At 46.5% G+C, this 27,882-nt stretch overlaps 1 protein-coding gene across 3 annotated transcripts in view; it reads left to right on the top strand.

The window, feature by feature from the left end:
• The first annotated feature begins 582 nt into the window (after positions 1-582).
• Positions 583-27,882, top strand: part of FGFRL1 (fibroblast growth factor receptor like 1) — a 143,598-nt gene continuing 116,298 nt past the window's right edge. Inside the window, exons 1-2 of one of the 3 annotated variants that reach the window (XM_081947910.1) lie at positions 583-768; positions 3,182-3,278. In XM_081947910.1, the coding sequence (XP_081804036.1) occupies positions 3,215-3,278 (64 nt within the window). In that variant the 5' untranslated portion in view covers positions 583-768; positions 3,182-3,214. Of the gene's footprint in view, positions 769-1,559; positions 1,941-3,181; positions 3,279-27,882 lie in introns of those variants that run through there. The other 2 variants (XM_081947908.1, XM_081947909.1) reach the window with 2 other exon arrangements.

The raw sequence follows: 27,882 nt of genomic DNA, 5'->3' as shown, positions 1-27,882 counted from the left end.
AATCTTATTTGCCAAATTCTTTGACATCTGTCAGTTCTCAGACAAGATTTCTGTCTTTCTGAAAAGAAGATCTATTCTCTGCGGGGTGTGTTCCTTTGGTTGGCTCTGAGCTTGTTTGTTTTCTTGCAGATGTTTCATTACCCAACTAGGTAACTTCATCAGTGTTAGAAGGGAGTGGGGATTGTGGGGAGGAGAGGGGGGGAAGAAGAAGAATAGGAGGAGGAGGAGGAAGAGGAGGAAGAGCATTGTCCTTGGTGCTCTGTGAGCTTGCTTGTTTTCTTGCAGATGTTTCATTACCCAACTAGGCAACATCATCAGTGCTACAAGGGAGTGGGGATTGTGGGGAGGAGAGGGGGGAAGAAGAGTTTTTGAGGTCTTTAAGAGGCTTGCTCCAAACTTTCCAAAATAATAGTAATAATAAAAGAAGAAGAACGCTACAGTCTTCATCTTTAGGGAGAAAAGAGTATCGATAACCGGAAAGAAAGAAGGGGTCTCCCTTCCCAAAGAAGGTGGGGGGGGGGCAAAGCACCAAGGTCTCGTTTCCATCCGTCCAAGATGTGTCACGGAGGAGGAGGAAGAGGAGGAGGAGACAAAGCGAAGTGCACTACCGACTTCGGAGAGCCAGCAGGGGCACGGAGAAGCTACAAGGAGAGCTGGTGGCGTCGACGAATCTCTTCACCCAAAGCGACTACGCCTGCCTTTCGGTCAAGCCTCCCCTTCGCGTGGCACTCTATCTGGGACCCAGCCTCGGGGAGGAGAGAAATCCAGGTGCTTTTATTCATTCTCTCGGATCGATCCCTTTTTCTGCTCGGACTGCGTGGCGAACCGCTCGCCTTCTCAAGAGGGTCTCCGTCCGAGGAGGCTCTCTGGCTAAAGGGGCGTCAGATGTTTCGGCTCCGAACCGCAATCTAGACGATCCCGCTGCAACTGCGACCGGAGCGGGGGAGGGGGTCGGGGTGTGTGTGAGCGGGGAAGGGGGTCGGGGACGGGACCCTCGGAGGGAGGGGAGACTCTGCATCGCCAAAAGACAGACCGGCTGAATAAGGGGGGGAGGAGGGATGTACCCCCAATTTACGCACCCCCCCAACCCCCGTGTGAATTCAGGCTGTTTGGAGGAGAAGCTCCCGAATCGGCGGTTCCTCGGACTGCATCGCGGCTTCCCACGGGGATTCTGGCTTCCCGGCACGCTTTCGTCACCTGCAAGGTCCGCGGCGGGCGGGCATAGGAGGGAGCCGCGTCTTGGATCCGCGGCTGCAGGCGCCACCGAGGCCGGGGCGGCCGGCGCCTCCTCCTCCTCCTGCTGCTGCTGCTGCCGGGTCCCCCGAGAGGGCGGGGGGCGCTGGGGGGGGCGCTGGGGGGGGGCGCTGGGGGGCGGGGGCCCCTCCCGCGGGCGGCGAAGCGGAGGCTTAAGGGCGGGGCGAGGGGGCGGGGCGAGGGGGCGGGGGGAGGGAGGGGGAGAGCGGCGATTGGAGGGAAGTTGAGCCGGGGGCGGGGCCGGGAGGCGCGCTCGGAACTGCGGGCTGGCCAGGAGCCCCAGCCGGGAGGGGCGCTCAGTCTGCCTCGCCCGCCAGCCCAGCTCCAGCCGCCCCCGCCGGCCCTCCCCTCCCGCATCCCGCCGCTGCGGCTCCGACACCGGCCGGGCAACTCCGGCAAGCAGGCAGGCAGGCAGAGGAGGGGCGGCGGAGAGGCAGCGGGGCTCCTTTGTGGGGTTCTTGGCTGCCGGGGCGCTCGGAACTGGGCGGGGAGCGGCCCGGGCGCTGGAGCCGCGGCAGGTCCCGCCAGCGAGCCGGCTGTCAAGAGCCGAGCGGGGCCGACGGAGGTGAGAGCAGCCGCTCCATGGGGCGCCCCTCAGGCGGCGGAGGAGCGGTCCCAGGGAGGCCGCCGGCGCGGGATGCAGCGTGAGCCGGGCCGGCGCGGGACTGCGAGGAGGCGGCAGGTAGGTAAGCAGCCACCCCGGCCGCCCCGAGCGCCGCCACTTGTCCGCGCGGGGCTGCAGCCGAGACGGGCGGCTCCCACGTGGCGGGCGGGCAGTGATGGGCAGGTTGGCCAGGTGCTGCTTTTTTCCTTCCTTCCTTCCTCCTTTTCACTTTCCTTTCCTCTCTCCCTCCCGTTTTCCTCCCTTCACCCTTCTTTTCTCTCCTTCCTTCCTTCCTTCCTTCCTTCTTTCCTTCCTTCCTTCCTCTCCCTTCTTCCCTCCCTCCTTTCTCTTCTCTTTCTCCTTCCTTCCCTCCGCATCCCTTTCGCGGAGGCTCCTGTCCGGGACTTCGGGGCTGGCGATTCGGGGCCGGCCGTCTTTCGCTTCGGCACGGCTGCTGCTGCGGCGGCCGTGGGGCTGGAGCGGCTCCTGGCGCTGAGCTTTGTTCGGGCGAGCGCGGAGCCGGGAGCCAAGAACTGCGCGGGCGGCCAAGTTCGGGAGCTCGGCGGCTGCTGCTCTCTTGCGGGGCTGCTGAGTCGGGGCGGCCGAGCGGTGCCTGCGCTCAGGGCGAGCGGAGCGAAGCCGCTTTGGAGACAAAGGCTGCTCTGTGGTCTTGGGGGGCAGGTTCGCTCCGGCCGCCGTTGGTTCCGCGGGGATGGGCGCCTGGGATCCCCCCTTTCCCGAGAGGGTCCTCTCCCCTCCGCGCCCCTCCGCCCTACCGGCCCCCAACCCAGCCGCGGGAGCTCCAATTTGTCGGCTAATGGCTGGGCGTAATTGCTCTTCTCCTCGCTTGACGCTTACATGAGTTGTTGGGTGTCCCGAGGGCAGACAAGGGGAGGGGGGCAGCGGAGCCTCTTCCAGAGGGAGACGGGAGAGAAAGAACGTTGCGGGCAGGTGCAGTCTACCTGCTGCGACTCAGGCTCCCCACGCCTCTCCTGCCCGTCGGGGCTGCGGGAAGCCTTGGGGGGGTCTCCAGCCTGCCTCCTTTGCAGACCAAGGAAGAAAAAGTCGGTGGGTGGCCTGATCCGGCCATACAGACCTGCCCCCCTCCGCCCCCCCTCCGCCCCTGTTCCTGGATTGAGGTTCGCCTAGAAGGGACCGAAAGCCTAAGCAAGGCTCCCCCGGCACGGAGAGGGCTTCTGCCCACGGCTTCCCCGGGGATTCCTGGCTGAAAAGTCCGTCTGCAGCCTTTTGCTTCTCCTTCTCGCTGTTGGGTTTGGAGCTGACGAGGCTCTGGGTTCAAGGTTGGTGTCTCTTCCCTTCCAGGCGTTGGAGAGTCAACTGGGAAGAGCGATCAACATGGGACTCCGGATTGCGCTGCTGCTGCTTCTGGGGAGCTTGGCGTTGGCCGAGGCAGCCAGAGGTAAGGAAGCCAAGGAAATGGTCTCGGAGGAGGAGGAGGTTTCATTTGTCTTTTTTTATTTTATTCCTAATGACTTTTCAGAAAGTGCCTAATAGTGACCCTCAACATGGACTCTTTTCTCTTCTCTTTCCTTCCTTCCTTCCTTCCCTTCCTTTCCTCTTTTTCCTTCCTTCCTTCTATCCTTTTCTGTTTTTTGTTCCTTCCCTTTTCTCTTTTCCTCCCTCTCTCTTTCCTTCCTCCTTCCCCTCCCTTTTCCATTTCCCTTCCTTCCTTCTTCTTCTATCCTTCTTTTGTTCCTTCTAACCTTTTCTCTTTCTCATTCCTTCCTTCCCTCATTTTTTCTTTTTTGTTCCTCCTTCCCTCTTTCCTTCCCTTTTCTCTTTTTCCCTCCCTCCCTCCTTTTCCTTCCTTTAATCTTTTCCTTCCTTCCTTCTAGTCCTCCTTTTCTCTTTCTTCTTCCTTCCCTCCTTCCCTCCCTCCCTCATTTTCTATTTTCTGTTCCTCCCTCCCTCCCTCCCTCTTCCTTTCCTATTCCTTTTTCCTCCCTCCCTCCTTCTTTCCCCTTTTCCTTCCTTCCTTCCCTCCCTCCTCCTTCCTCCCCTTTTCTTTCCCCTCCTTCCCTCCCTCCCTGCAATGGAAGGGTTGCCCCTCAATCACCCCTCCTGCCCCCTTTGCGTATTTCCACCCTGCCCACGCAGGCGTGCTCTCTGTGGCTTTTCCATGGCTGTTCAGTGGGAGGTGAACACGTTGGGCTTTCCAGTTTGCAGTCTGCAGGACGAGGAAAACAATTGCATTCCTGGGTGGATCAGGGCAGCCTCTCCCCTCCTCTAATCTCTCCCAGCCCTGCTCTGCCTAATTCTCCCAATCGCGCTAACTAAACAAACAAATCCATTAACTTCCCAGGAGTGACAGACAAATGACAGTTCTCAACCGCCAGCGAGAGAGAGTGCAGCCTTTAGCCCCGTGGCTCCAATCCACCATCGGATCACCCTGCTCTACACTGGGCCCTTAGAGCAGGGCTGGGGCTGGGGGCTGGGCTGCAGGCGGGTGGACAAATGTGAGATTAAACTAACCAAGGTTTAAAGAACTGGCCCAGGTTTAGGACAATTCCTGCCTTTCCTTATCGGAGGACTCAAAAAGAAACTTTTTAGAATTGGCCTCCTTTCTTACTAAAGGAGCCGCCTTCTTTTTAAACATGGGAACAGCCCCGTTTACTCCCCCTGCCCCAATTGAAGTTACTTTAAAGTACAGGTTGCCCTCGGCTTTTCATTTAGTGACCCTTCAAAGTCACCATGGCACTGGAAAAAGTCACTTAGGACAGGTTTTTGGATAATGACCGTGGCATCATGTGTGATCAAAATCCAGATGCTTGACGACTGACTCATATTTAGGATGGAGTGGGGGGGACGGGGACTCACGAGATATCTTTTTGCAATCTTCTGATCAGCAAAGTCAGTGGGGAAGCCAGGTTCACAACCCTGTTGCTAACCTCTAAGCTGAGTTACCGTCATTAACTGAGGACAGAGGGCATCTTCTACAAAAAAATCCTTTTCTGCAGGCTTCTGGGGTTCTACCAGAAAAGGTCCATGTTCCGCTGGTGAAGAGGAGGCGATCCAGCAGGGCATCCGGATAAATATGGGAGCAAGGCCTTGGTCAACGGTGGGTGGAATCACCAGTGGGTTATAGCTCTTTAAAGCTCCAGCTGACAGCTTCTCTCTCCCCACCCCTCTCTCTTCCTCCCACCCTCTCTTCGCCTCCCTCCCTCCCTCCCTCCCTCTCTCCTCTATGAGTGGGCAGAGAAGCCATCAGGCTCCCCACGCCAAGACCCAAGAGTCATTTCCAACTCTCTTGACCCTCCATGACTTGGGACTTGACCCTAGACCCCCGCTTGGCGAGATCAGGGCTCTTCCTGCAGATAAGCACCAAGTCACGAAGGGGAGTGGGCTGACTGCTGCTCCCCATCGCTAGTGAGAGTGCAAATGCTTTGATGCCTTCAGGGAGTTTGAACTTTTGTTGTTTTTAACTCCCAACTTTCCTCCGAATTAGCAGAATCTTGGCAAGGTGCTTTTGTGCTGGAAACTGAGCGGGTGTTACATGTTTATATAGGCCTGAGAACTTCTGGTTCCCCATCTCATCTCTCTCCCTCCCTCCCTCCCTCCCTCCCTCTTTCCCTCCCTCCTTCTCTCTCTCCCTTCCTCCTGCTCTCCCTCCTTCCCTCCCTCCTCTCCCCCTTTCATCTCTCCTTCTCTCTCTCTCCCTCCCTCCCCCTCCTTCTCTCTCTCCCTTCCCTCCCTCCTCTCCCCCTTTCATCTCTCCTTCTCTCTCTCTCTTCCTTCCTCTTCTTTCCCTCCCTCCTTCCCTCTCTCCTTCCCTCTCTCCTCTTCTCCCTTTCATCCCTCCTTCTCTCTCTCTCTCTCCCTCCCCCTCCTGCTCTCCCTCCTTCCCTCCCTCCTCTCCCCCTTTCATCTCTCCTTCTCTCTCTCTCTTCCTTCCTCTTCTTTCCCTCCCTCCTTCCCTCTCTCCTCTTCTCCCTTTCATCCCTCCTTCTCTCTCTCTCTCCCTCCCTCCCCCTCCTTCTCTCTCTCCTTCTCTCCCTCCCTTCCCCCACTCAAGGTTTAAGATGAGTGTCCAAATACCCAAATATGGATGCTTCTTCCTGGTGTTTCTCAACCTTGGCAAGTTTAAGATGGCTGAACTTCAACTCCCAAAATTCCCCAGCCAGCATGCGGAATTCTGGGAGTTGAAGTCCACCCATCTTAATCTTGCCAAAGTTGAGAAACACCAGGGAGAAGCATCCATCTCTGAATGTAAACAGAGAACTACCTTCTCTTGGGAATTGTTGAGCTTTCCCAGAGGTCAACCATTGAGTATTGACAGCAGCATTATTACTATGTTGTAACCACAGTTGCCTGCAGCCTTAATCTAGCCAACAGGTGATATATTTGGACTGCTTTGGGAATAGAGGGACTGTTTCTCATGACAAACCAACCATGTCTTAACTCTAGCAGAGGAGGAGGAGCAGAGGAGGAGGAGCGGGAAAATGCTTGTTAGCCTTTAGACAGGTGACAAAACTCAGAATTTGAAACTTTCTTCTCATAATGGCCTAATGGTGAGTGACCATGCCCTTTGGCTACAGATCAAAACATTATTTTTCATCCAGATATTCTACATGGGATGGGTGCAAAAAAAGGAATAATTTTTGGAGAATGATCAGAGTACCCAAATGAGAGACTTTGAGAGCAGGGGGACCTAGAAACCTCAACCTTGAGAAAATTGAGTTTCAGAGGACCTGAGAACACTCTTTAAATACCCCAAGCCGATCATTATCTGTCCTTTGTCATCTCATCTTGGAATGAAAGGGTCTGAAATGGTGTTAAAATGACTGGAGAGCAGTTTCAATTGATGGCTTTGAAAATGTGTTAATGGGATGAGGAACTTGATAATGTAGACTTTGCTCAAGAAGCTGATGGATTCATTATTGGACCATCAAGTCATTTGCAACTCCTTGTGACAAGATAGATTGTTTTTTTTTCATGGTGATCTGTCCCTGATCCGTTCTTTCAACTAAGGATGTTGAGCCTTCCCTTAATTGGGCCTTTCCAAATCAAGGTGGATATTCAGGGATGCTTCCCTTGGATTGGCTGGCTATGATTCTCTTAATATATGTTTTTAAAAAGGCTATTCCTTGGCGAGCTCTAAAAAGTATTTATATTTTATGTGTTTGTTTATGCAATTTTTGTTGCTGCCTACTCGACCAAGTGACTCTGCACAGCTTACAATGCTAAATCGATGAAACAATTCAAACAGTAAAAAAAAAAACAACCACCAACAACCATTTTTCTTAAATAGTAATACAGTAAAAACATATTACTTTGGAAATGTTTAAACTCAGGCATTTCTAGACTTTTCATCAGAGAAATGAAAACTGCAGGGGTGTGTCCAATTATTTAATTTGGCCAACTAGTCCTCAATGCTTGTCCTCAACATTTTTCATATGTTTTTTTATGGAAGTGAGGCCTCACCACCGATTCTCAAATCCCCAGTGCTCTTTATTTGACTGTCATAGATAAGAACATCTTTCAATATTCAACAGAAGTTAACATTACTTAAGTTTTTCCTGAAATGAAGTCTTATCAACATGACAGCTGCTTTACACAGTGCATAGCAACCATCAATCAGAATAGAGCTGGAAGGGACCTTGGAGGTCTTCTAGTCCAACCCCCTGCTTAGGCAGGAAACCTTATACCATTTCAGACAAGTAGCTGTGTAATCTCTTCTTAAAAACCTCCAGTGATGAAGCACCCACAACTTCTGGAGGCAAGTCCTTCCACTGGTTAGTTGTCCTCACTGTTAGGGAGTTTCTACTTAATTCCAGGTTGCTTCTCTCCTTGATTAGTTTCCATCCATTGCTTCTTGTCTTGCCCTCTGGTCCTTTGGAAAATAAGTTGACCCCCCTCTTCTTTCTGGCAGCCCCTCAAATACTAGAAAACTGCTATCATGTCCCTCCTAATCCTTCTTTTCTCTAGACCAGAGATACCCAATTCCTGCAACCATTCTTTGTATGTTTTGGTCTCCAAGCCTTTAATCATCTCAGTTGCTCTTCTCTGCACTTTTCCCAAAGTCTCAACAACTTTTTTGTAACTTGGTGGCCAAAACTGGATGCAGTATTCCAAGTGGGGCCTTACTAAGGATTTACAAAGCGGTATTAATAATAATACTTCAAGTGATTTTGATTCTATGCCTCTGTTTATGCAGCCCAGGATTGTGTTAGCTTTAGACAAATCTTTTCGACCAATCTTTGCTTTGTCTTTTACAACACGCTCAGCATAAAATGGAAGCTACGAACTCTGCATTTCCAGACATTGGGCTCGTCACCACGTTTGCTCTTGATTCGCTCCATCTATCTTTATAAAAACACCCCAAAGAAAACAAAACCAGAACAAGAAACTCTCTCTCTGTCTGTCTGTCTGTCTGTCTGTCTGTCTGTCTGTCTCTCTCTCTCTCTCTCTCTCTCTCTCTCTCTGTGTGTGTGTGTGAACAGACTCGCAATTCACTGATGATCTGGACGGAGAAAACATCTGTAATTTTTATTTGGCGCATTGGAGCAAAAGGTGATAAATCCTCGCTTTATATTCCGAAGCGAAGCCCATGAATATGTGGGATTGTTTCAGGTCTGAAGCAGTGCGGGTGTGTTTGCACAAACCGTGCCGTCCAAGTGTGAGCCCTGTTCAGGTTCTCCCCTCCTGAGTTCACAAGTCAGATAAACATCGTCTGTCTCGCATTTGGTGTGTTGCCCTGATTGCACAGTCTCCTCATTGTAGTTTTGTAAACATGGCAAGGAGCACTTTGACTAATCTAACGGTTCCATTTCATCAAAATCCATCCAATTTTCAGGAAGAAATCCAGCCAATAACTCCAGGCTACCTTCTTACATTAAGTGCTTAAACTTAATTTTGAGCGTAAGGAAGAAAAATGTAAATTGGGAACAGAGACCTCTTGGAATAAGCTTTGATTTGTCTAAGTTTCTGCCCTTTTTTAGTCCTCTCTTTCGCTTTTCCCCTCCCTCCCTCCCTCCCTTTCTTAGCTGCTGAAGAAAAGGTTCATTCTTGGCTGGAATGAAACAATATATATATATATTTCTGGGCCTGGTAAATTTATTTTATGAAAGATTTACACAATCTTTGGTATTTGGTGGTTATGGGGCTCTGGAGGGACTGTGGGAAGACGTGCCATGAAGCAATCAGGTTCTCCTTCTTTTTAAGGGTTCAATCTTGGAGATTTCTGCATTTGAATAAAAGAGGTCAGATTACTAATATTTCCAGATACAATTTGGGAAAACCTTATTTACTTTGAACATGGCAGGACCTCACCGCTGTTATCCTTTTGGCCAGGTTTATGGATCTCGTGTAAAAATGTGGTTTTGGAAAGCTTAGCAAATTTGTACATCGTTGTGTTCCATCACTCAGTGATTCATGCAAGACTCATTCTGGATTTCTTTCAAAAACTAACTGTGAGTGAACCTTGACTTATAATAGTCCCTTTGAAAATATCCCATTGCAAGCCCCAAATTTCTCCTCCCCAGTACAATTGAAATACGGTAGGGGAAAAAATGTTTGGTAGCTGTCGAAAGTATTTAAAGATGATATCTATGAATTAAATTCTTGAAAATTTACATCTTTGCTAGCATTGAAGCAAGAAAAGGGAGTTTATGTACAGAACGTGTGTTTTTTAATCCTCTCCTAAACAAAGCTGAATTGGAATGCAGTAGCCCTCGATCTATGACCACAATTCAGCCAAAAATGCATGTTGCTAAGCGAGACATTTGTTCAGTGAGTCTTTGCCTCATTTTATGACCTTTCTTGCCACGGTGGCTAAGTGAATCGTTGCAGTGGCTAAGTTAGTAATCAGGTTGTTACAAAAAGGGGCCACGTGACACTGTGACCGTCATAAATATGAATCGGTCAATCTTGATCACACGACTATGGGGACCTTGTAGCGGTCGTTAGGAAAACAATCATAAATCTCTCTCTCTCAAGCGGCCTTATTATAACTTTGAATGGTCAGTAAGAAACAGGATTCTGAGTCGGACTATCTGTATCTCCTCTACATCATAAATCAGGGGTGTCCAAACTTGGGAACTTTAAGAGAGTTGAAGTCCACAAGTCTTAAAGTTCCCAAGTTTGGACACCCGTCATAAATGATCCAGGCTCAGGCCTGCGTGTCACGTGGTCATTTTAGTCATGTGACACGGGGATGCCGCAATGGTTGTAAGTGTGAAAAATGGCCCTGGGTCATATTTTCCTTTTTTCTTTTTGTTACAAATTTTAAATTCCTTTTACAAACGAAGCGTTGTGCTAGTTTTCCCCCTTTTACATTCTGTCCTATACATAATTGCTTTAACATCACGTTTCTTTTTCCAATTTCAGCCCCATTTATTTTCTTGCCATCTTCCCACCTTAAACTTAATTTTTTTTCTTAACACTTAAACAATATAATTTTTCGCCCTTTCAGAAAATTTACCAAATTTACCATTTCGTTTTCTATTCGTTATTTCTAATTTCTATAGGTAGCATATATCCTCAAATTCAATTTTTATGTAACAAGCGTTTTACTTAATTGGCTATCCACAATTAACAGTATCATCTTATTTAACTATATATATATATATCATTAGCAGTAAACTATTCTCCAGGGCACCTGAGGGTAGAACAAGAAGCAATGGGTGGAAACTAATCAAGGAGAGAAGCAACTTAGAACTGAGGGGAAATTTCCTGACAGTTAGAACAATGAATCAGTGGAACAGAAGTTGCCTCCAGAAGTTGTGAATGCCCCAAAACTGGAAGTCTTTAAGAAGAGGTTGGATAGCCATTTGTCTGAAACAGTATAGGGTTTCCTGCCTAGGCAGGGGGTTGGACTAGAAGACCTCCAAGGTCCCTTCCAACTCTACTATTGTATTGTATTGTAGTATTAACATATTTCATTTTCCTACTGATACATCCCTTCTTTCCCTTCCTCCTTTCCTAACCATTTTCTCTTAACTCATCCCTTACTCTCTTTGATGTTCCATTTTTCTTCAGGTTTCTGCTTATCCTTCTATCCTCTACTCTTAAATTCCCTTCCCCCTCTTTATATGCATTATATCTTTTCTTCTGTCATATTCATACATCGGTCATATTTTTCAGTGTCTTGTAACTTCGAAACAAATGGTTGTAAGTTGAAAACTACCTGCATGCTAATGGGGATGATGGGCTTTGGAGTCTAAAAATGGTGAGATGACCTTGGTTATCCCAAAGGTGCTTTTCTGCAGGAAGCAAAAAGGTGACCCTGAGGACACAGAGAAATCTCCAGGTGTCCTCAATGACCCTATCAAAGGCTGCAAATGACCAGCTGTCTGCAAGGAGTATTAATCCTTCCCTTCCCCACCAAATGGTCAGAGGTGAAGAAGCTTTTGGGATGAGAAGCGAAATGTCTTCAAAAGAAAAACTGAGAAAGTCCAGTTGTCTCTTGAAAAAAGCCCCTTTGGGACAACCATGACCTGGATGACTGAGAACTTCCATAGACATTCATTTGAAAATGTTTTGCTTCTCATCCAAGAAGCTTCCTCAATTCTGCAGAACCGAAGAAGCTTCTGGGATGAGAAGCAAAACCTCTTCAAAGAAAACAAGAAAGTCCAGTTGCCTCTTGAAAAAAGCCCCTTTGGGACAACCTGGATGACCGAGAACTTCCAGAGACATTTAAGACTGTGGCACGGTTGACAGCAGGAGCCAAGTTCCATGTTGTGGCTTTGTGTGACGCTGCCTTCCAAACTATGTTGAACGGAGGTCATCTAAACAATTCCCAGTTCCCTTCATTGCTTGGCTCTGGAGCAAGAAAACAGACCTGGTAGAAATCCTTGCAGTAACATGCCTGTGCTTGTGGTCAGGAGAATTAATGGAGCCAAACGGAAACGCATCCGGACTTCCTTTTTGTCAGGGATTAATCTTGGGGCTTTTGCTGCGAAGAGGAGCCACGGAAAAAGGTTTTGTTTCCCCCCCCCGGGTGGAAATTAGATGAAGGGAGTTGAATCCCTTCCTTGTATGGCTCATCGGGGAGGGAGGGACGTTGGCTGGCAGCCCCTCTTTCACAACCGCTATTTATGCTTTCCTTACCTTAAGGAGGCAGAGAAATGGGACGATTTGTGACTTGACAGATTAACAGAGCCGGAAGGGGCCTTGGAGGTCATCTAGTCCAACTCCCCCCACTCAAGCAGGAGACCCTACAGCTGCGATGGCGAACCTATGGCACGCGGAGACTTTTCTGAGGCCACACGAGGCTTTGCCCTGTCAGCTCCAGCGCCCATGCACACCTGGGCCAGCTGATTTCGGCCTTGATGCATTGGGCTGTTTTTCGCCCTCCGGAGGCTTCAGGGGACTCCATGAAGCCTCCAGAGGGCGGAAAATAGGCCAACACGCAAACCAGAAGTCTGAAAATGAGCCGTTTCTGGGCTTTGGGGGGGCGGGAGAACATTTTTGCCCTCCCCAGGCTCCTAGAAAGGAGTGCAGGGGGTTGTGCATGAATGTGGGGAGGGGGGCAGATAGAATTAAGGGTGGGGGCATGCACACACAGTACCTGACCCCCACACTCCCCTCGCTTTTGGCACGCAATGGCAAAAAGGTTAGCTATCTCTAACCCTGCACCATTTCTGACAGGTGGCAGTCCAATCTTTTCTTAGAAACCTCCAGTGGTGAAGCACCTACAACTTCCGGTGGCAAGCAGTTCCACTGGTTGATTGTCCTCAGGAAGATTCTCTTTAATTCCAGGTTGCTTCTCTCGTGGATTAGTTGCCACCCATTGCCGTCTGGTGCATTGGGGGATAAGTTGATCCCCTCCTCTTTGTGGCAGCCTCTCAAACGCTGGAAGACTGCTATCGTGTCACTCTTAGTCCTTCTTTTCTCTAGACTGGCCAAACCCAAATCCTGCAACCGTTCTTTGTATGTTTTAGCCTCCAGGCCTTTAATCATCTTAATTGCTCTTCTCTGCACGTTTTGTGAAGTTTCAACATCTTTTTTGTAATGTGGTGACCAAAACTGGATGCTCTATTTCCCGTGAGTCTATAACAAGACATGAGAGAGCAGTCTTCCAGTATTTGAGGGGCTTCCCCAGAGAGGAGGAAAGGGGTCAAGCTATCCTCCAAAGCCCCCGAAGGCCAGACAAGGAATCGTGGATGGAAACTGAACAAGGAGAGATTCAACCTGGAAATAAGGAGAAATTTCCTGACAGTGAGAACAATCAACCCATGGAACAGCTTGCCACAAGAAGTTGTGGTTGCTCCATCACTTGAGACTCTCTGGACTGCCATTTGTCGGAAATGGTGTAGGGTCTCCTGCTAGGGCTGAGGGGGGTTGGACTAGATGACCTCCAAGGTCCCTGCCAACTTTGTTAATCACAAGTGAGACCTGATTGGAAACCACTTTTTTCAGCACAGTGGTAACGTTGAACAGTCATTCAACTGTCCTCATAAGGACTACTGCCCTATATTGGTTAATGTGAGTTAAATGTTGCAAATATTTAATGTTAGTCCACTTCTCAAGGCAATCCTAGTTTCTGGAAGGGTTTTCTTTTCTGGGCTGGCATTTTTCTGATGTAGCAATAACCTTTGGTAGCTTTTGGCTCAGCCACATCCTGTAATCGCATCGATACATTAATATATTACATTTGAACCCAGGATCTGGTTGAACAGGTTCTGGTTGCAGCTATTTTAACTCAGCCACTGAATAGAGGAGACTTCAGGCTTTGCTGCATTTCCTTCCTGAGGTAAATAATGTTGAAATTCAGGCCATGGAGAGACTGATAAACTGCCTACGTTTTCCCATTAGAATATTTGGCAATTGCTTGTGGCTACTAGAGTAACGAAGGTGCAGCTTTGAAACCAGGTGGATGGTATGAAAATCTCAGTGGGGAGGGGGTTTTGTTAGCTGTTTTTGAGAACACCCAAACAATATGTAGACTCCTGCAGAGAACTGAAAATAAGCATCTCGCCTAGACAGTTTTCTACCCTTCATTGATAATGGACTTTATTTGGGGGCCAGGAAACAAATTGCAGTCACCAAATACGCAAAATATCTTGAAGTTTCTACTTTAAAGAGTGACAGCTTTTTAAGAGGAATCAAGGAAAATGATTCTTTAATCGTCTATAGACTTCCTTCCTACTTCCTCCCTCGCTCTCTCCCTCTTTTCTCTCTCCTTCCCCATTTTCCTTCCTTCCCTCCTTCATCTTTTCCTTCCTTTCTACCTTTCTGTTTTTCTTCCTTTCCTCCTTCTCTCCCTCCCTCCTCTTTTCCTCCCTCCCTCCCTCTTTTCTCCCTCTCTCTCCATTTTCCTTCCTTCCCTCCCTCTTTTCCTTCCTCCCTCCCTCCCTCCCTCCCTCCCAGTTTTCCTTCCTTCCCTCCTTCCCTCCCTCTTTTCCTCCCTCCCTCCCTTCTTACCTGGTTTCCTTCCTTCCTTCCTTCCATCCCTCCTGCCTCTTTTTCTCCCTCTTTTCTCCCTCTCTGTTTTCTTTCCTTCCCTCCCTCCTCTTTTCCTCCCTTCCTTCCTTTATCTCTCCCTTCCTGTTTTTCTTCATTCCCTCCCTCCTTTCTTCTTCATCCCTCCCTCCCTCCCTTTCTCCCTCCCTCCCTGTTTACTTCCTCCCTCCCACCCTCTCTCCCTCTTTAGATCTTGGTTGAAGTTGACATTCCCTTCCCATAATATATGGGTGAAAGCTCCTGAGATGACAGCTAAGACACCTGAGAAATGCACCCTTTAGTTTTCTGGATTCCCCGACTTCACCAGCTGTCCATCAAGTTGAAAGCCGGGAAAACGGTTCCATTTAGGCTCCTCCCAGAGCACTCCAGGTGTCGGGTGCAAGGGATACCTCTGAACCCTGAAACCAAAGCCCCTTCCCCTCAAGGGGTCCGCCTGTTCCCTCCTCCTTCTCCTCCTGCTTCCTTGTAACAGACTCCTGTTTACATTTCTCTCCCCGCCTCCTTCCCCTCGTTTATGGTTTGGCCAGAGGAAATGAATTAACATAATTTACTGTTTTAAAAACAAGACACATGCCCTGCCCAGGCGCCCAGCGGGAGAAACCCTCCGGTGGGTCCATTCAGAGAGAACAAAGCCACGATTATGGAATGCAGGTTTTCGATTCACGCCCCGTTTGGAAAGGAGCTGCCAAGATGGTGCCCAGGAGCCTGCAACAAACCCTAAGCCACAGTTGGCACAAAAGGGGCAGGCATTGTTCTTGGTGGAAATTGGGCTTGGTTTTTTTTAGAGCGAAAGAGTCTGGAGCCAAGTCTTTGAGATGGCAAAGTTTGGTCACAACCTACAGTTTTGGAGTCTCAAGAATAATTTCTAGAAAGAGGGTGAATTTTGAGATGGAAGCAGGAACCGGGGGGAAAGTTGGAGGGGTAGGAAAAATGCAGTGAAATGGACCGGATACTGAAAGTCTCAATAAAAAAAAGAGAGAGCAAATTTTCCATGATGTCTTAATAAACTGCCACAGTTCTGCAGCAAAGGCAAAGGTTGCGGCCTCCTGGGATGGGCCTCCTGAATCCCATCTTTTCTTGAAGTGGCACCAAAAAACCTCCTTCCTTTTCTACCAACAGAATTGGATGCACAGAAGGTTACAATGTCAAGTGAGACTTTGCTTTTGAATTCTGCGGGGCCGAACTGAAGCCAAACACACTGTTGTTTGTGCGTTGGCTTCCAACAGGCGGGCGAGGGGTGCAGTTTTATAGCAAACTTTGTCCTTTTTTAGTCTCGCTGCGATGCTGGCCACGTTCCCCCCTCCCCCAGACCATTTTGGGTGCCAGGGAAGAGAAAGGTAAAACGAGGAGAAATTAGATCCCTCGTTCGGCTTTTGTTATTCCAACTTTGGTTGTCCACTTTGTGGATGTTGTGGCACCTGGTGGACGTGGCAAAGTGGCACTTTGCAGCCTTCAGTCCTACCTAATCTTATGTACAATCGTAGTCATGTAGCCCACAAAACATGGTGACATCCAAGAGTCTTCAACATGCCTGCACAGCGTAGGTCTCTCACAGAAGATCAGGAGTTGGTGATGTATCTCAGATACTTGGGGCACTCAATGGCCCAGAGCAGGGATCTCCAAACTATTTAGCCACTTGAAGATTTATGGACTTCAAGACTTGGCAATTTAAAGACTTGTGGACTTCAACTGCCATGCTGGCTGGGGAATTCTTGGAATCGAAGTCCACAAAGCTTAAAGTTGTCAAGGTTGGAGACCCCTGATCTAGTTGTTTGACTCTTGGGCTTCCAAAGAGCTTCTGCTAAAGGATCTTACATAAACTTAATAGTTGTAGAATAAAAAAATTGGTTAGCAGGAGGCACAGGATAGTAGTGGAGTTGAGGAAGCTGGTATCTCTTCCAAGAAGCTGATTTTGTTTCTTCATACACATCCCTGCCGCCAGGATGGTGAAATCTGGATCTTCCTAAGAAGATCTTCAGAATGTTCCTTTCTGTATATAAGGAAAAATGGGTAACAAAATGGCCCACATATCGTAATTTGGGAGCATAAAGTGACACTAATAGAGCAAAACACTTTTTAAAAATTTCACATGTTACAAGGCATTAGAATCAAGATCACGTGAAGTGTTAATACCACTTTATAATGCCTTGGTAAGGCCACACTTGGAATACTGCATTCAGTTTTGGTCACCACGATGTAAAAAAGATGTGGAGACTCTAGAAAGAATGCAGAGAAGAGCAACAAAGAGGATGAGGGGACTGGAGGTAAAACATACGAAGAACGGTTGCAGGAACTGGGTATGTCTAGTTTAATAGAAAGAAGGACTAGGGGAGACATGATAGCATTGTTCCAATATCTCAGGGGTTGCCACAAAGAAGAGGGAGTCAAGCTATTCTCCAAAGCACCTGAGGGTAGAACAAGAAGCAATGGGTGGAAAGTAGAGAAGCAACCTAGAACTGAGGAGAAATTTCCTGACAGTCAGAACAATTAACCAGGGGAACAACTTGCCACAAGAAGTTGTGAATGCCCCAACACTGGAAGTCTTTAAGAAGATGTTGGACAGCCATTTGTCTGAAGTGGTGTATGCTTTTCTGCCTAAGCAGGGGGTTGGACTAGAAGACCTCCAAGGTCCCTTCCAACTCTTTGTTTTTCCGTTATGAGAGATATAACGGGATGGGGAGGAAGAGAACAGCAAAATATTTTGCGGTCTTGGATAAATGCAACTCAGTGGCTAGGAGCTGTGAAAAAGTCAGCCCTTTTTTGAACATTTCAATGTGGCCTGTTTCAAATGATTTTTTTTTCTTCATTTGAGGTTGTGGCATGTAACGTTGGTTTTAATGCTTTGTTTAAAACCTGTGATTGTTTGCTTTAGTGGTTCTTTTTATTTTATTTTGTTCAGCTGAAAGCTCTTGGATGCCTTTTTGTAAAACCAAACAGAACCAAAACAGCTGTTAAATTTATTCCAAAAGAATTCGGTTTGTTTTAGCAGGCGTAACAATGAGGGATTTTTTCCCCCTTAATGGTACATTAGTGTCTGTTGGGAAATAGGGCTTCTTTCAAAAATCTTGGAAAGGAAAAAAAATAAAGGGAATGACTAAACTCAGGTGGTTTTCTGAGGGCTTTTGAGAGTCAAAATATTTCTATAAATAAAATTAAAATACTTAAGAAAAGGCTTGAAAATTAAAAACAACAATATACCTGTATTTTCATAAAATTCTATGATACGGCTACTTTGGAAGGTGGTCTAAAGTGACCTAGAGATAACTCAAAATAGCAACTACAATCCAAATACAGGCTGTCCTTGACTTATGACCACAATTGAGCGTAAACATTCTGTTGCTAAATGAGACCTTTGTGAAGTGAGTTATGCCCATTTTTCGACGTTTCTTGCCACAGGAGTTAAATGAATTGCTGCAGTTGATAAGTTAGTAACACAGTTGTTAAGCGAATTTTGCTTCCCCTTTGACTTCGCTTGTCAGAAGGGCGCAAAAGTGAGTCGGTAACACTGCAACCATCATAAATGTGAGTCGGTTGCCAAGCATCTGAATTTTTATCATGAGACTTTGGAGACGCTGCCAGTCACAATTTTCAGAGCTGTTGCAACTACGAACAGTCACTAAATGAGCCATGGTAAATCAGAGACTACTATTTATTATTTAGCAATAAACTAAACTACCTATTTAGGGTTTTTTTTTTTAAAGAGAAAGGCCTTAAACAGCTGCGGTTTTGCAGTTTTGGACGAAAGCTTTACAGTCCTCTCTTCAGATAATTAACATTGCCTACATTTTGGACCTGTGTCTCACCTAGAGAATGGATTGCAACAAGAAACAGATCTTCTCCTTGGCTGCCTATATCAGTGATGGTGAACCTATGGCACGCGTGCCGCAGGTGGCACGCGGAGCCATTTGTCAGGGTACGCGAGGCGCTGCCCTGTCAGCTGAGTTCACCCTTTTTTAAAGCCATTTTTTGACCTCCCCAGGCTCCAGAGGCTTTATAGGAGCCTGGGGAGGGCAAAAAGAGCCTCCTCCGCCCCCCCCGGAGGCCCTCCGGAGGCTTCAGGGACCGTCCGGAGGCTTCCCTGAAGCTTTCGGAATGCTTAAAACAACCCTCTGAGCAAACCGAAAGGTGGGGGAGGCTCTTTTTGCCCTCCCCAGGCTCCTATAAAGCCTCTGGAGCCTGGGGAGGGCGAAAAAAGCATGTAAAAATGGGGGGGGGGTGTCGCGCGTTGTGCACACATGCACATGGGGGGGCGCATTGCATTATGGGTGCGGCACGCCCGCACACGACCCCCCTGCGCTCCCCCCCCTTGTGGCATGCGAGCCAAAAAAGGTTCGTCATCACTGGCCTATATCATTCCTTCTGTTCAGATTTTCCCAAGATTCATTTGGCTGGCTGCCCCCCCCTTTTTTTGGCTGAAATCCATATTGTTGTGGCCTGCCAGCGGAGCTGGTGGCAATGGGGAGGTTGGGGAGGAACATGGGCCAGTCCTGGAGTCTGGGGAAGGCTAGGATGAGGGCTCTGCGTTGGAGGCAGAGAGGAGGCCAAGGCCATCTGACGGTTATCAGCTGCCTTCGGAGCTGGAGATCAGTGAGGCAGAAGAACAGCTGGAGCCTGTTCCCAGTGTGCGCATGCGCAGAGCTGCCAGGAGAAGGGAACAGTTAAGGAACAAGGGCTGACTCGTGAGTAAGGCCACAGGTGGATGGTGAATGGCCCCTCCCACAGGGAATAAAAGAGGAGCCAAAGGGGAGGGGAGTTTGCAGGGGACAATTAGTTCAATGCATGAGGGTGAGGATCTGTTCCTGACTTCTTGCCAAGTAATTGCTACTACAGCTTGCAGTTTGGAAGATATCGGTCTGGCAACTCTCCAAATCTGATCAAGGTCTGTAGCTGTGAAATCTCTTGAAAGTCTGTTGGCTGGGATTTGCTGGAGAGGAATTCCCTTTAATCCAAATAAAAGAGGTTTTATTGGGATGAGGAGTCGGCTGCATGATCTTGGGAAGCCTAGATAAGAACACATTTTTTTGGGCCACTTGCTGATGTACACTTGCAGAATGAATGTGCTGTTAATGGGTAGAACCTCACTAAAAATTGTGGGCTCTTTATTGGAATACTTGCCACATTCCCTAACCATAGTTCCTTCAGGGTTGAAGAAGGCCTCACGTCTCAACGTTTTGGTCCACCTTGACTGTTCAGGAGCCTTGAGTGGGTAGATGAGACCTTTAACTCAAGTGCTCTGTTGCAGCCCCATCGAGAGGATTCCAAAATATCATTGAATAAGAAAACTAAGCTTGAAGCGCTGACCCCTTGGGTTCAGGTCAACCCCTACCATGCCTGATGTAGAAACCTGACAGCTGGTTTAGTTAAGGGAGTTGAAGTGAGAAAATGTCAGGAAGAAACGAGTGAGGTCTTAACCCTTTAACCCACCCAACCTCCCAACTTCTCACTCAAAATGGCCCTAACATTTCTCTCCAAGCTTGAAGTTGGAGGAACGAGGTTTTTTTTTTTTTGGACATTTATGGAAAAGAGGACCACCTGGAGCAACAAGATGGGGATGGGGGAGGAGGAGAAATCTCTTTCCTAACAGAATAACAGAGTTGGAAGGGACCTTGGAGGTCTTCTAGTCCAACCCATTGCTGAAGCAGGAGATCCTATATCATTTCAAACAAAAGGTTTTCCAATCTCGTCTTAAAAACCCCCAGTGATAAAAAGCACTGTTCATCACTGTTAGGAAGTTTCTCCTTAATTCCAGGTTGCTTCTCTCCTTGATTAGTTTTCATCCATTGTTTGTTGTCCTGCCTTCTGGTGCTTTGAACAATAAGTTGACCCCCTTCTTCTTTGTGGCAGCCCCTGAAATATTGGAAGACTGCTATCATGTCCCCCCTGGTCCTTCTTTTCTCTAGAATAGCCATGCCTTGTTCCTACAGCCGTCCTTCATATGTTTTAGCAATTATGGACCCTCCATCTCTAGCCTAAATCCCCTTCCCCCAATTCAAACAAAACCAGTTATCAAACTTCTCTTGCCCTTATCTGAATATGACCTCCATGTATAATGGTTTGATTCATTGCTGCCATCTCTGCTATTGAAAGTTTCCCTCTCTCAATTTGGAGAACATTGTAACATGTTTAACTCCATCCTGCTTGCTTTGCGAGCGCTTATTCCCTCAGTTTCCCCATTGTTAGATCTTGATCTTCCCTTATATATTTCTTTTCGTAATCAGCGTCAGCACATGGAATTAATTTCAAGAGCACACTTTTAACAAAGGTAAAAATGGATTGATAATCTAAGGGAGAAAAGGAGGAAGGGAAAAGAGAGGGATACATGTCTGCATTTTTCCCCCAGCAAACTGTCTATTACAGTATTATTATGGCTGCAAAAATTGTATATACTTAGCGAGGAAGGGTTAGGGTTAGAAAGAGAGATGTAGTCATTTAGCTGTTATCGCCAGGATTATTCCTTCGTAACATGCATTTTTAAGATTAGCAGAGCATAATTTCTCTCTCGCTAATTCCTAACTCTGGCTGCTACTTTGACCTCTTTGAAACTTTCTATATCACACAGAACTAAAATTACCTTTGTCTCAGAAGGAAGCCAGCGTGACTGACAATATAAATAAAATACCTGATGCTCCAAGAAGCACAAAGCGTGGGCCTCCCTCACAACTATACATTGATAAAACAACCTGGGGTAGTTTTTGAATTATAACCATTGATTTGCAACCGTTTGAAGTTACACCAGCCCTGAAAAAAAAGTGGCTTGCAACTGGTCCTCGTGCTTATGACCACCGCAGCATCCCACGGTCACATGATCAAAATTTGGGCACTTGGCAACTGGCATGTACTTATGACGGTTCCAGTGTTTTGGGTCATGTGACCTTCCTAGCTGGCTTTGGCCAAGCAAAGTCAATGACAGAAGACAGATTCCCTTGACCATTCCAGCAATTTGTTTAAAAACTGGCAAAAAAAGGTCGTAAAATGGGGCCCAACTCATTTAACAATTGCCTTGTTGAACAATTTTGGGGTCAATTGTGGTTATAAGTAGAGATCTCCCTACAAGTCGGTAGAGATCCTCCGTCCTCCAGGTCCTGGTTGTCCCAAAGGGGCTTTTTCAGGAGGCAAATGGACTTTTTTGTTTGTTTTCTTTTAAAGATGTTTCGCTTCTCATCCAAGGAGCTTCTTCAGCTCTGACATTCCCCATCATCCAGTCAGAGCTGAAGAAGCTTCTTGGATGAGAAGTGAAACGTCTTCAAAAGAAAAACCAAGAAAGTCCAGTTGCCTCCTGAAAAAACACCTTTGGGTCAAGATCTCCCTGTATTTTTTGTGCATTTTTTAAGGCTCCGGAAACAGGAGGAATTTACATACTCTGGGAAAGGACATTTTCATGCTCCTAAAACGGCCGGTGTCTTCAACCAAACTCACCTCTTTTGCAATCCCTTTGCTATCTTCCTTTTGAGGCATTCCCTTCCGTCTTAGTAATTGAATTTACAGGGACCTCCTGGTGGAGTTAGATCATTAAATCCACCCAGAGGATGGATCAGAAGCATCCATGGCGATGCTGAGATAAAGGATTGTTAGGGTAGAATCACAAATAGATAAACAGAGTCGGAAGGGACCTTGGAGGTCTTCTAGTCCAACCCCCTGCTCAAGCAGGAAACCCTACACCACTTCAGACAAATGGTTATCCAACATCTTCTTGAAAACTTCCAATGTTGGAGCATTCACAACTTCTGGAGGCAACTTCTGTTCCACTGATTAATTGTTCTAACTGTCAGGAAATTTCTCCTCAGTTCTAAGTTGCTTCTCTCCTTGATTAGTTTCCACCCATTGCTTCTTGTTCTACCCTCAGGTGCCTTGGAGAATAGTTTGACTCCCTCTTCTTTGTGGCAGCCCCTGAGATATTGGAACACTGCTATCATATCTCCCCGGTTCTTCTCTTCACTAGACTAGAAATACCCGGTTCCTTCATATGTTTTAATCTCCAGACCTTTAACCTCTTTGTTGTTCTTCTCTGCACTCTTTCTAGAGTCTCCACATCTTTTGTACATCGTGGCAACGAAAACTGGATGCAGTATTCCAAGTGTGGCCTTACCAAGGCCTTGTAAAGTGGTATTAATCCTTCACGTGATCTTGATTCTGTCCCTCTGTTATAAGGATAAGAGCAGTTGCTTAAGTAATTCCCAATCTTTCTGCAATTCTAATCTCCCCCTCTGAAAAAGAGATATACAGTTCAGCCCTATCTCCTGTTCCCACCTCAGGATGCAAAAAAGCAGGAAGGGTGATTGGATCTTATCAGATTCCCAGAGAAGAGATGCAAACAATGAGATCATTTTTGTAGATTCTGGGAAAGGATTAATGGGGTTGCTCACCAGGTTTACTCTAGGCTGATCAAACTATAAACAAAAGAAATGTTTCTTTGAGGTTATTCACTCGGGGAGCCTGCTTGGCTAATCTTCCAGATCTGCAAATCAAGTTAATTGGCTTATGTCTGACTGCTTTGCTGGAGCAGGGAGCCTAAAGTGGGAGCTGGCCCTTCCATGTTTTCCTCCCCAAATAGCTTTGACACACATATACATTATCCTTCCATGTATTACTAATGGTAGAAATAATCTCTGCATCCCCATGTCCGTGTTTCCCAGGAGACAGGCAGATGGTGTGATTTTAATGAAATGGAAAAAGTTTAGCGGAAAAGATTCTATCGGAGTTTTGGACAGAAATGAGGGATTTTTATGTTGTGGGTTAGAAGGCCAAAGTTTGTCAAAGTTTGCCTTGCATTTTGGAAAAAAACACCCACCTGGTTTTGACCGGCCCTGTATAATTTGGACAACACTGAAGTCAATTCGCACTGGTTGTGGTAGATGTGCAGAGGCCCTCTATCAATGGTGCAAAATACCACCAGCGAATTGTGACTTTGGGGCTGAAAAGCAAATTATCCAACAGAGCTGGAGAATCTTCTTGGATGAGAAGTGAAACGTCTTCAAAGAAAAACAAAGGAAGTCCAGTTGCCTCTTGAAAAAAAGCACCTTTGGGATAACCATGACTGGATGACAGAATCTCCATGGACATATTCCAACACAGGATGTCAGAGTGCCAGAATGAAGGCTATAATGGAGTCTGAAGTTGTAATCCAGACGTATGTTTATATTTTAGATTTTGTATTTCATATTTTGCATTTTTTTCTCTTGTGTTTTTAATCGAGAGAGGTTGTGAATGAGCCATGCCATAAACAGGAAGCCGTGAAAATCTGTGCAAAAACCTTTCCTTGTGGGGATTGTATCCCTACTAACAGAATGACAGAGTTGGAAGGGACCTTGGAGGTCTTCTAATCCAACCGCCTGCTCAAGCAGGAGGCCCTAGAGATCATTTCAGACAAATGGTTGTCCAACATCTTCTTAAAGACTTCCAGTTGGAGATTCACAACTTCTGGAGGCAACTTCTGTTCCACTGATTAATTGTTCTGTCAGGAAATTTATCCTCAGTTCTAAGTTGCTTCTCTCCTTGATTAGTTTTCACCCATTGCTTCTTGTCCTGCCCTCAGGTGCTTTGGAGAATAGTTTGACTCCCTCTTCTTTGTGGCAACCTCTGAGATATTGGAATAATGCTATCATGTCTCCCCTGGTCCTTCTTCTCATTAAACTAGACATACCCAGTTCCTGCAACCGTTCCTCATATTTTTTAGCCTCCGGTCCCCCTATCATCTTTGTTGTTCTTCTCTGCACTTTTTCTAGAGTCTCCACATCTTTTTTGTAGTGTGGCGACCAAAACTGGACGCAAGCGTGGTCTTAGTAAGGCGTTATAAACCGATACAAATACTTCGAGTGATCTTGATTCTCTCCCTCTGTTAATGCAACCTAGAACCATGTTGGCTTTTTTGGCAGCTGCAGCACATGGCTGGCTCATGTTTAAGCAATTGTCCACTAGGATTCCAAGATCCTTTTCAGAATTACTATTATCGATCCAGGTACCACCTGTTCTAAGCCAGGTGCCCTCTATTATTTAGTTTAGCACTTCTCTACCGACTTTGGAAAGTTGGATAGTGAAAATTGAAGCTACCTGTGCTTGAAAGGTATACGTTTGCTCTGAAGTCAGCAGGCATTCAGGCACATCAATGCTCTCTGCTTTGTGGCTTGGCTACAGATTGATACATGAATGATGCTCACTGAAGATGCTGAATTGAACTTGTTCCATAATTGAATTATTTAAGCATTGAACTCCTGGCACCAAATAGAGAAAAACTTATTTTTTCTCTCTCTGCTGCCGTTCCCTTCCTCAGAACCAGAGGCGAACCGATTAAAGGCTAGGAAGAAATCTTTTTTTTTTTTAAAAGCCCATCCCTTTTGTCGTCCATCCCTTAAAAAAAAAGGATGATTGAGTATTCATTGGAAATCTCCCATGGATTTCACTTCTTCCTTTGTTTTGTTTCCCAGTAAAAAGCTTGATGGAAAGTGAGGGTGGCAGCAGTGATGGCTGGCTGGTTTTGGGAAAAAAGAAAGGAAGAAAAACAACTCTGTATCTTTTGAGACACGTTTTTTGTTTGAAAGAGAGAAATAAGTGTCCGTTATCTCCCGTTAGAATTATTAGCAGGAAGGGATCCTTTGTCTAGGATCTCTTTTACCAGAGAGGTTTTCCCCCACTTCCCCAAAGCATTTAAACGTTAATGCCACCTTTGATTTCTCCTAGTAATGAGGTAGACATTTGCAGGGTTTTGGAAATGAAATCTTTTGATTCTGTGCTTTTGGCAATTGGCAGATCTACATCCATCAACAAGCCGTTTTCCCAGCTAATTTTTCCTTTTAAGGCAAGATTTTCTTTTTAGCTCAATATTTGTCCTTTTTTCCTTCTTCCTTGTATCGTTTAGCAGATGGTTGCATAGATTTTCCCTTGGCATTTTGTAATCCTGATGGTGGCTTTTAAGTGCTGTTTGTTTGCATCTTTTCAATGCACCGTTTACCTGGGAATGAAATGTCTCTCGTGGTGTTGAGATTCATCGCTTGGGGGATAAAAAAGTTAGCTGAAGGGGCTTAGTGATACAGATATTGTAAGGAACTCCCCCATTTGTCAGCCTTACACCCCCATAATCCGCACCTCAACTTACAACAGTTCAATTTAGTGACGGTTCAAAATTACAACAGCAGTGAAAAAAGAGACAGTTTTTCACACTTTGTTGCAACCTCCCCCTGTTCACATGATCAAAATTCAGATGCTCTGTGAGGGATTCATATTTATGACGGTTGCAGTGTTCTTGGATCATGTGATCCCTTTTTGTGACCTTCTAACAAGCAAAGTCTAGTGGGAAGCCCGATTCACTTAACAACGGTGGCATGAAAAATGGGGCAAAATTAACTTAACGATGGTCTCACTTAACCACAGAAATTTTGTAGTCGCATGTCGAGGACTAGCTGTATAGAGTTATGCTGCCTTCTTGCTCTTTGCTAGTCAAGGGAATGAACTGGAGCACAAATTTGTCACCATACCTACTAAGGGTAGTGAATATCAGGTTAAGGCATCCATCACTCATGCTCGATCACGCATGAAGTTAAGGTCCATGGATGTGGGTCAGTGAGCTGAAGGAAGTGAACCGGCTGAGTTGTGTCTCTTAGTCACAGATTTGCAGTAGCCACGAAGGCGAAATCTCAGTGGTTTTCCATTTCTATAAGTAGTTGGTCTTGCAAATCAGAAGGTAATTAGATCCCTGAAGAAGTAGAGTTACTGACCAAAATTAAGCTGATAACTTTTAGTTTTAACTCTTGTTTCATTTTTAATTCATCATCAGTTTCATATGCCAAAGGTGCTTTTTCAAAAGATAACTAAACTTTCTTTGCTTTTCCTTGAAGATGTTTCTCTTCTCATCCGAGAAGCTTCTTCAGTTCTGAAGAAGAGAACTGAAGAAGCTTCTTGGAATGAGAAGTGAAACATCTTCATGGAAAAAACAAAGGCCAGTTGCCTTTTGAAAAAAGCACCTTTGGGACAACTGGATGACTGGGAATCTCCATAATTTTGTCTACCACTGTTTATTTTGACTACTCCTTCTGTGGAATTGTGTGTTTTAATTCCGAATTCATTCTGAAGGGTCTTAATACAATAGCAGAGTTGGAAGGGACCTTGGAGGTCTTCTAGTCCAACCCCCTGCCTAGGCAGGAAACCCTATACTGTTTCAGACAGATGGCTATCCAACATCTTCTTAAAGACTTCCAGTCTTATTATGACTATCATTGAATAAACTGAACTGAAAATACCTGAATGTAACTCAAGGCCCCTCAAGATCCGATTTAAACAAGCCATTTCTAAGATTTAAATCCACCCAGGCTCACTTATGTAGCAAAGTCTAATGTGTACGCCATGAAATCAACAATTTGAGCATGTAATGTCTCTCCATTGTGCTTAATCTTTGAGGCAAAGACGAGTGTGCAGAAATAGGCAGAATCCTGCTGTAGTTACAAAGCTACGATGACTTGACCCAGCTGTTGTTCCTACCTCTTGTTCTTTCTGCTGGCCTTTGAGTAAGGAGACTAGAACTTACGCTGTGACTCGGCCTTCTGTGGGAGCATAAGTCCTAATAGCGCTTTATAATGCCTTGGCAAGACCACACTTGGAATATGCGTCCAGTTCTGGTCACCGCAACATTAAAAAAAAGTTGTGGAGACTCTGGAAAGAGAGCAGAGAAGAGCAACCAAGAGGATTAGGGGGCTGGAGGTTAAAACATAGGAAGGACGGTGGCAGGAATTGGGTTATGTGTAGTTTAATGAAGAGAAGGACCAGGGGTCACAGGGATAGCAGGGTTGTAATATCTCAGGGGCTGCCCCAAAGAAGAGGGAGTCAAGCTGTTCTCCAAAGTACCTGAAGGTAGGACAAAAACAATGGATGGAAACTAATCAAGGACAGAAGCAATTTAGAACTAAGGAGAGACTTCTGACAGTGAGAACAATTAACCAGTGGAACAGAAGTTGCCTCCAGAAGTTGAGAGTGCTCCAACATTGGAGGCTTTTAAGAAGGGATTGGACCACCATTTGTCTAAAATAGTTTAAGGTGAGACTAGAAGACCTCCATGGTCCGTGCCTTCCCTTCCCTTCCCTTCCCTTCCCTTCTCCTCTCCCCTCCCCTCCCCTCCCCTCCATTCCATTCTATTCTATTCTATTGTATTCTATTCTATATTCTCTTCTCTCTTCTGTTCATTTTCTATATTCTATTCTATTCTATTCTATTCTTTATTCTCTTCTATTCTTTATTCTCTTCTCTTCTATTCTTTATTCTCTTCTCTTCTACTCTACTGCACTCTACCCTACCCTACCTCTACCTCTTCTCCATAGGGCTGTATTTCCAGATCCCTTATCATTCTGAGAGCTCTAATCCGAACTGCCTCTGTCTCCTCCACCTGTTTTCCAAAATGCAGAGCCCAGGCGTGGGTGCAGCGCTTCAAACGTGTTCTACCTAACCACTATTGAACACAACGGAGCAATTGTCCTCCGAAGAACCGACCACGGGGCTCATGCTTTACCTTTGGGAGGGCTGCCTTAGTCACGGCCTTGTCAGGTTCACCTGGTGACCCCTTAGAGCTCTCCCAGCCGCTGACCCCAGGCGGTCTTATTCCCTCCCTGCTGAGACAGAGG

This window comes from Natrix helvetica (genome assembly GCF_964273705.1).
Source record: "Natrix helvetica genome assembly, chromosome: 3".
NCBI lineage: Eukaryota > Metazoa > Chordata > Lepidosauria > Squamata > Natricidae > Natrix > Natrix helvetica.
The sequence above is the reverse complement of the archived record's forward strand: the minus strand, read 5'-3'. Positions and strand labels throughout refer to the sequence as shown.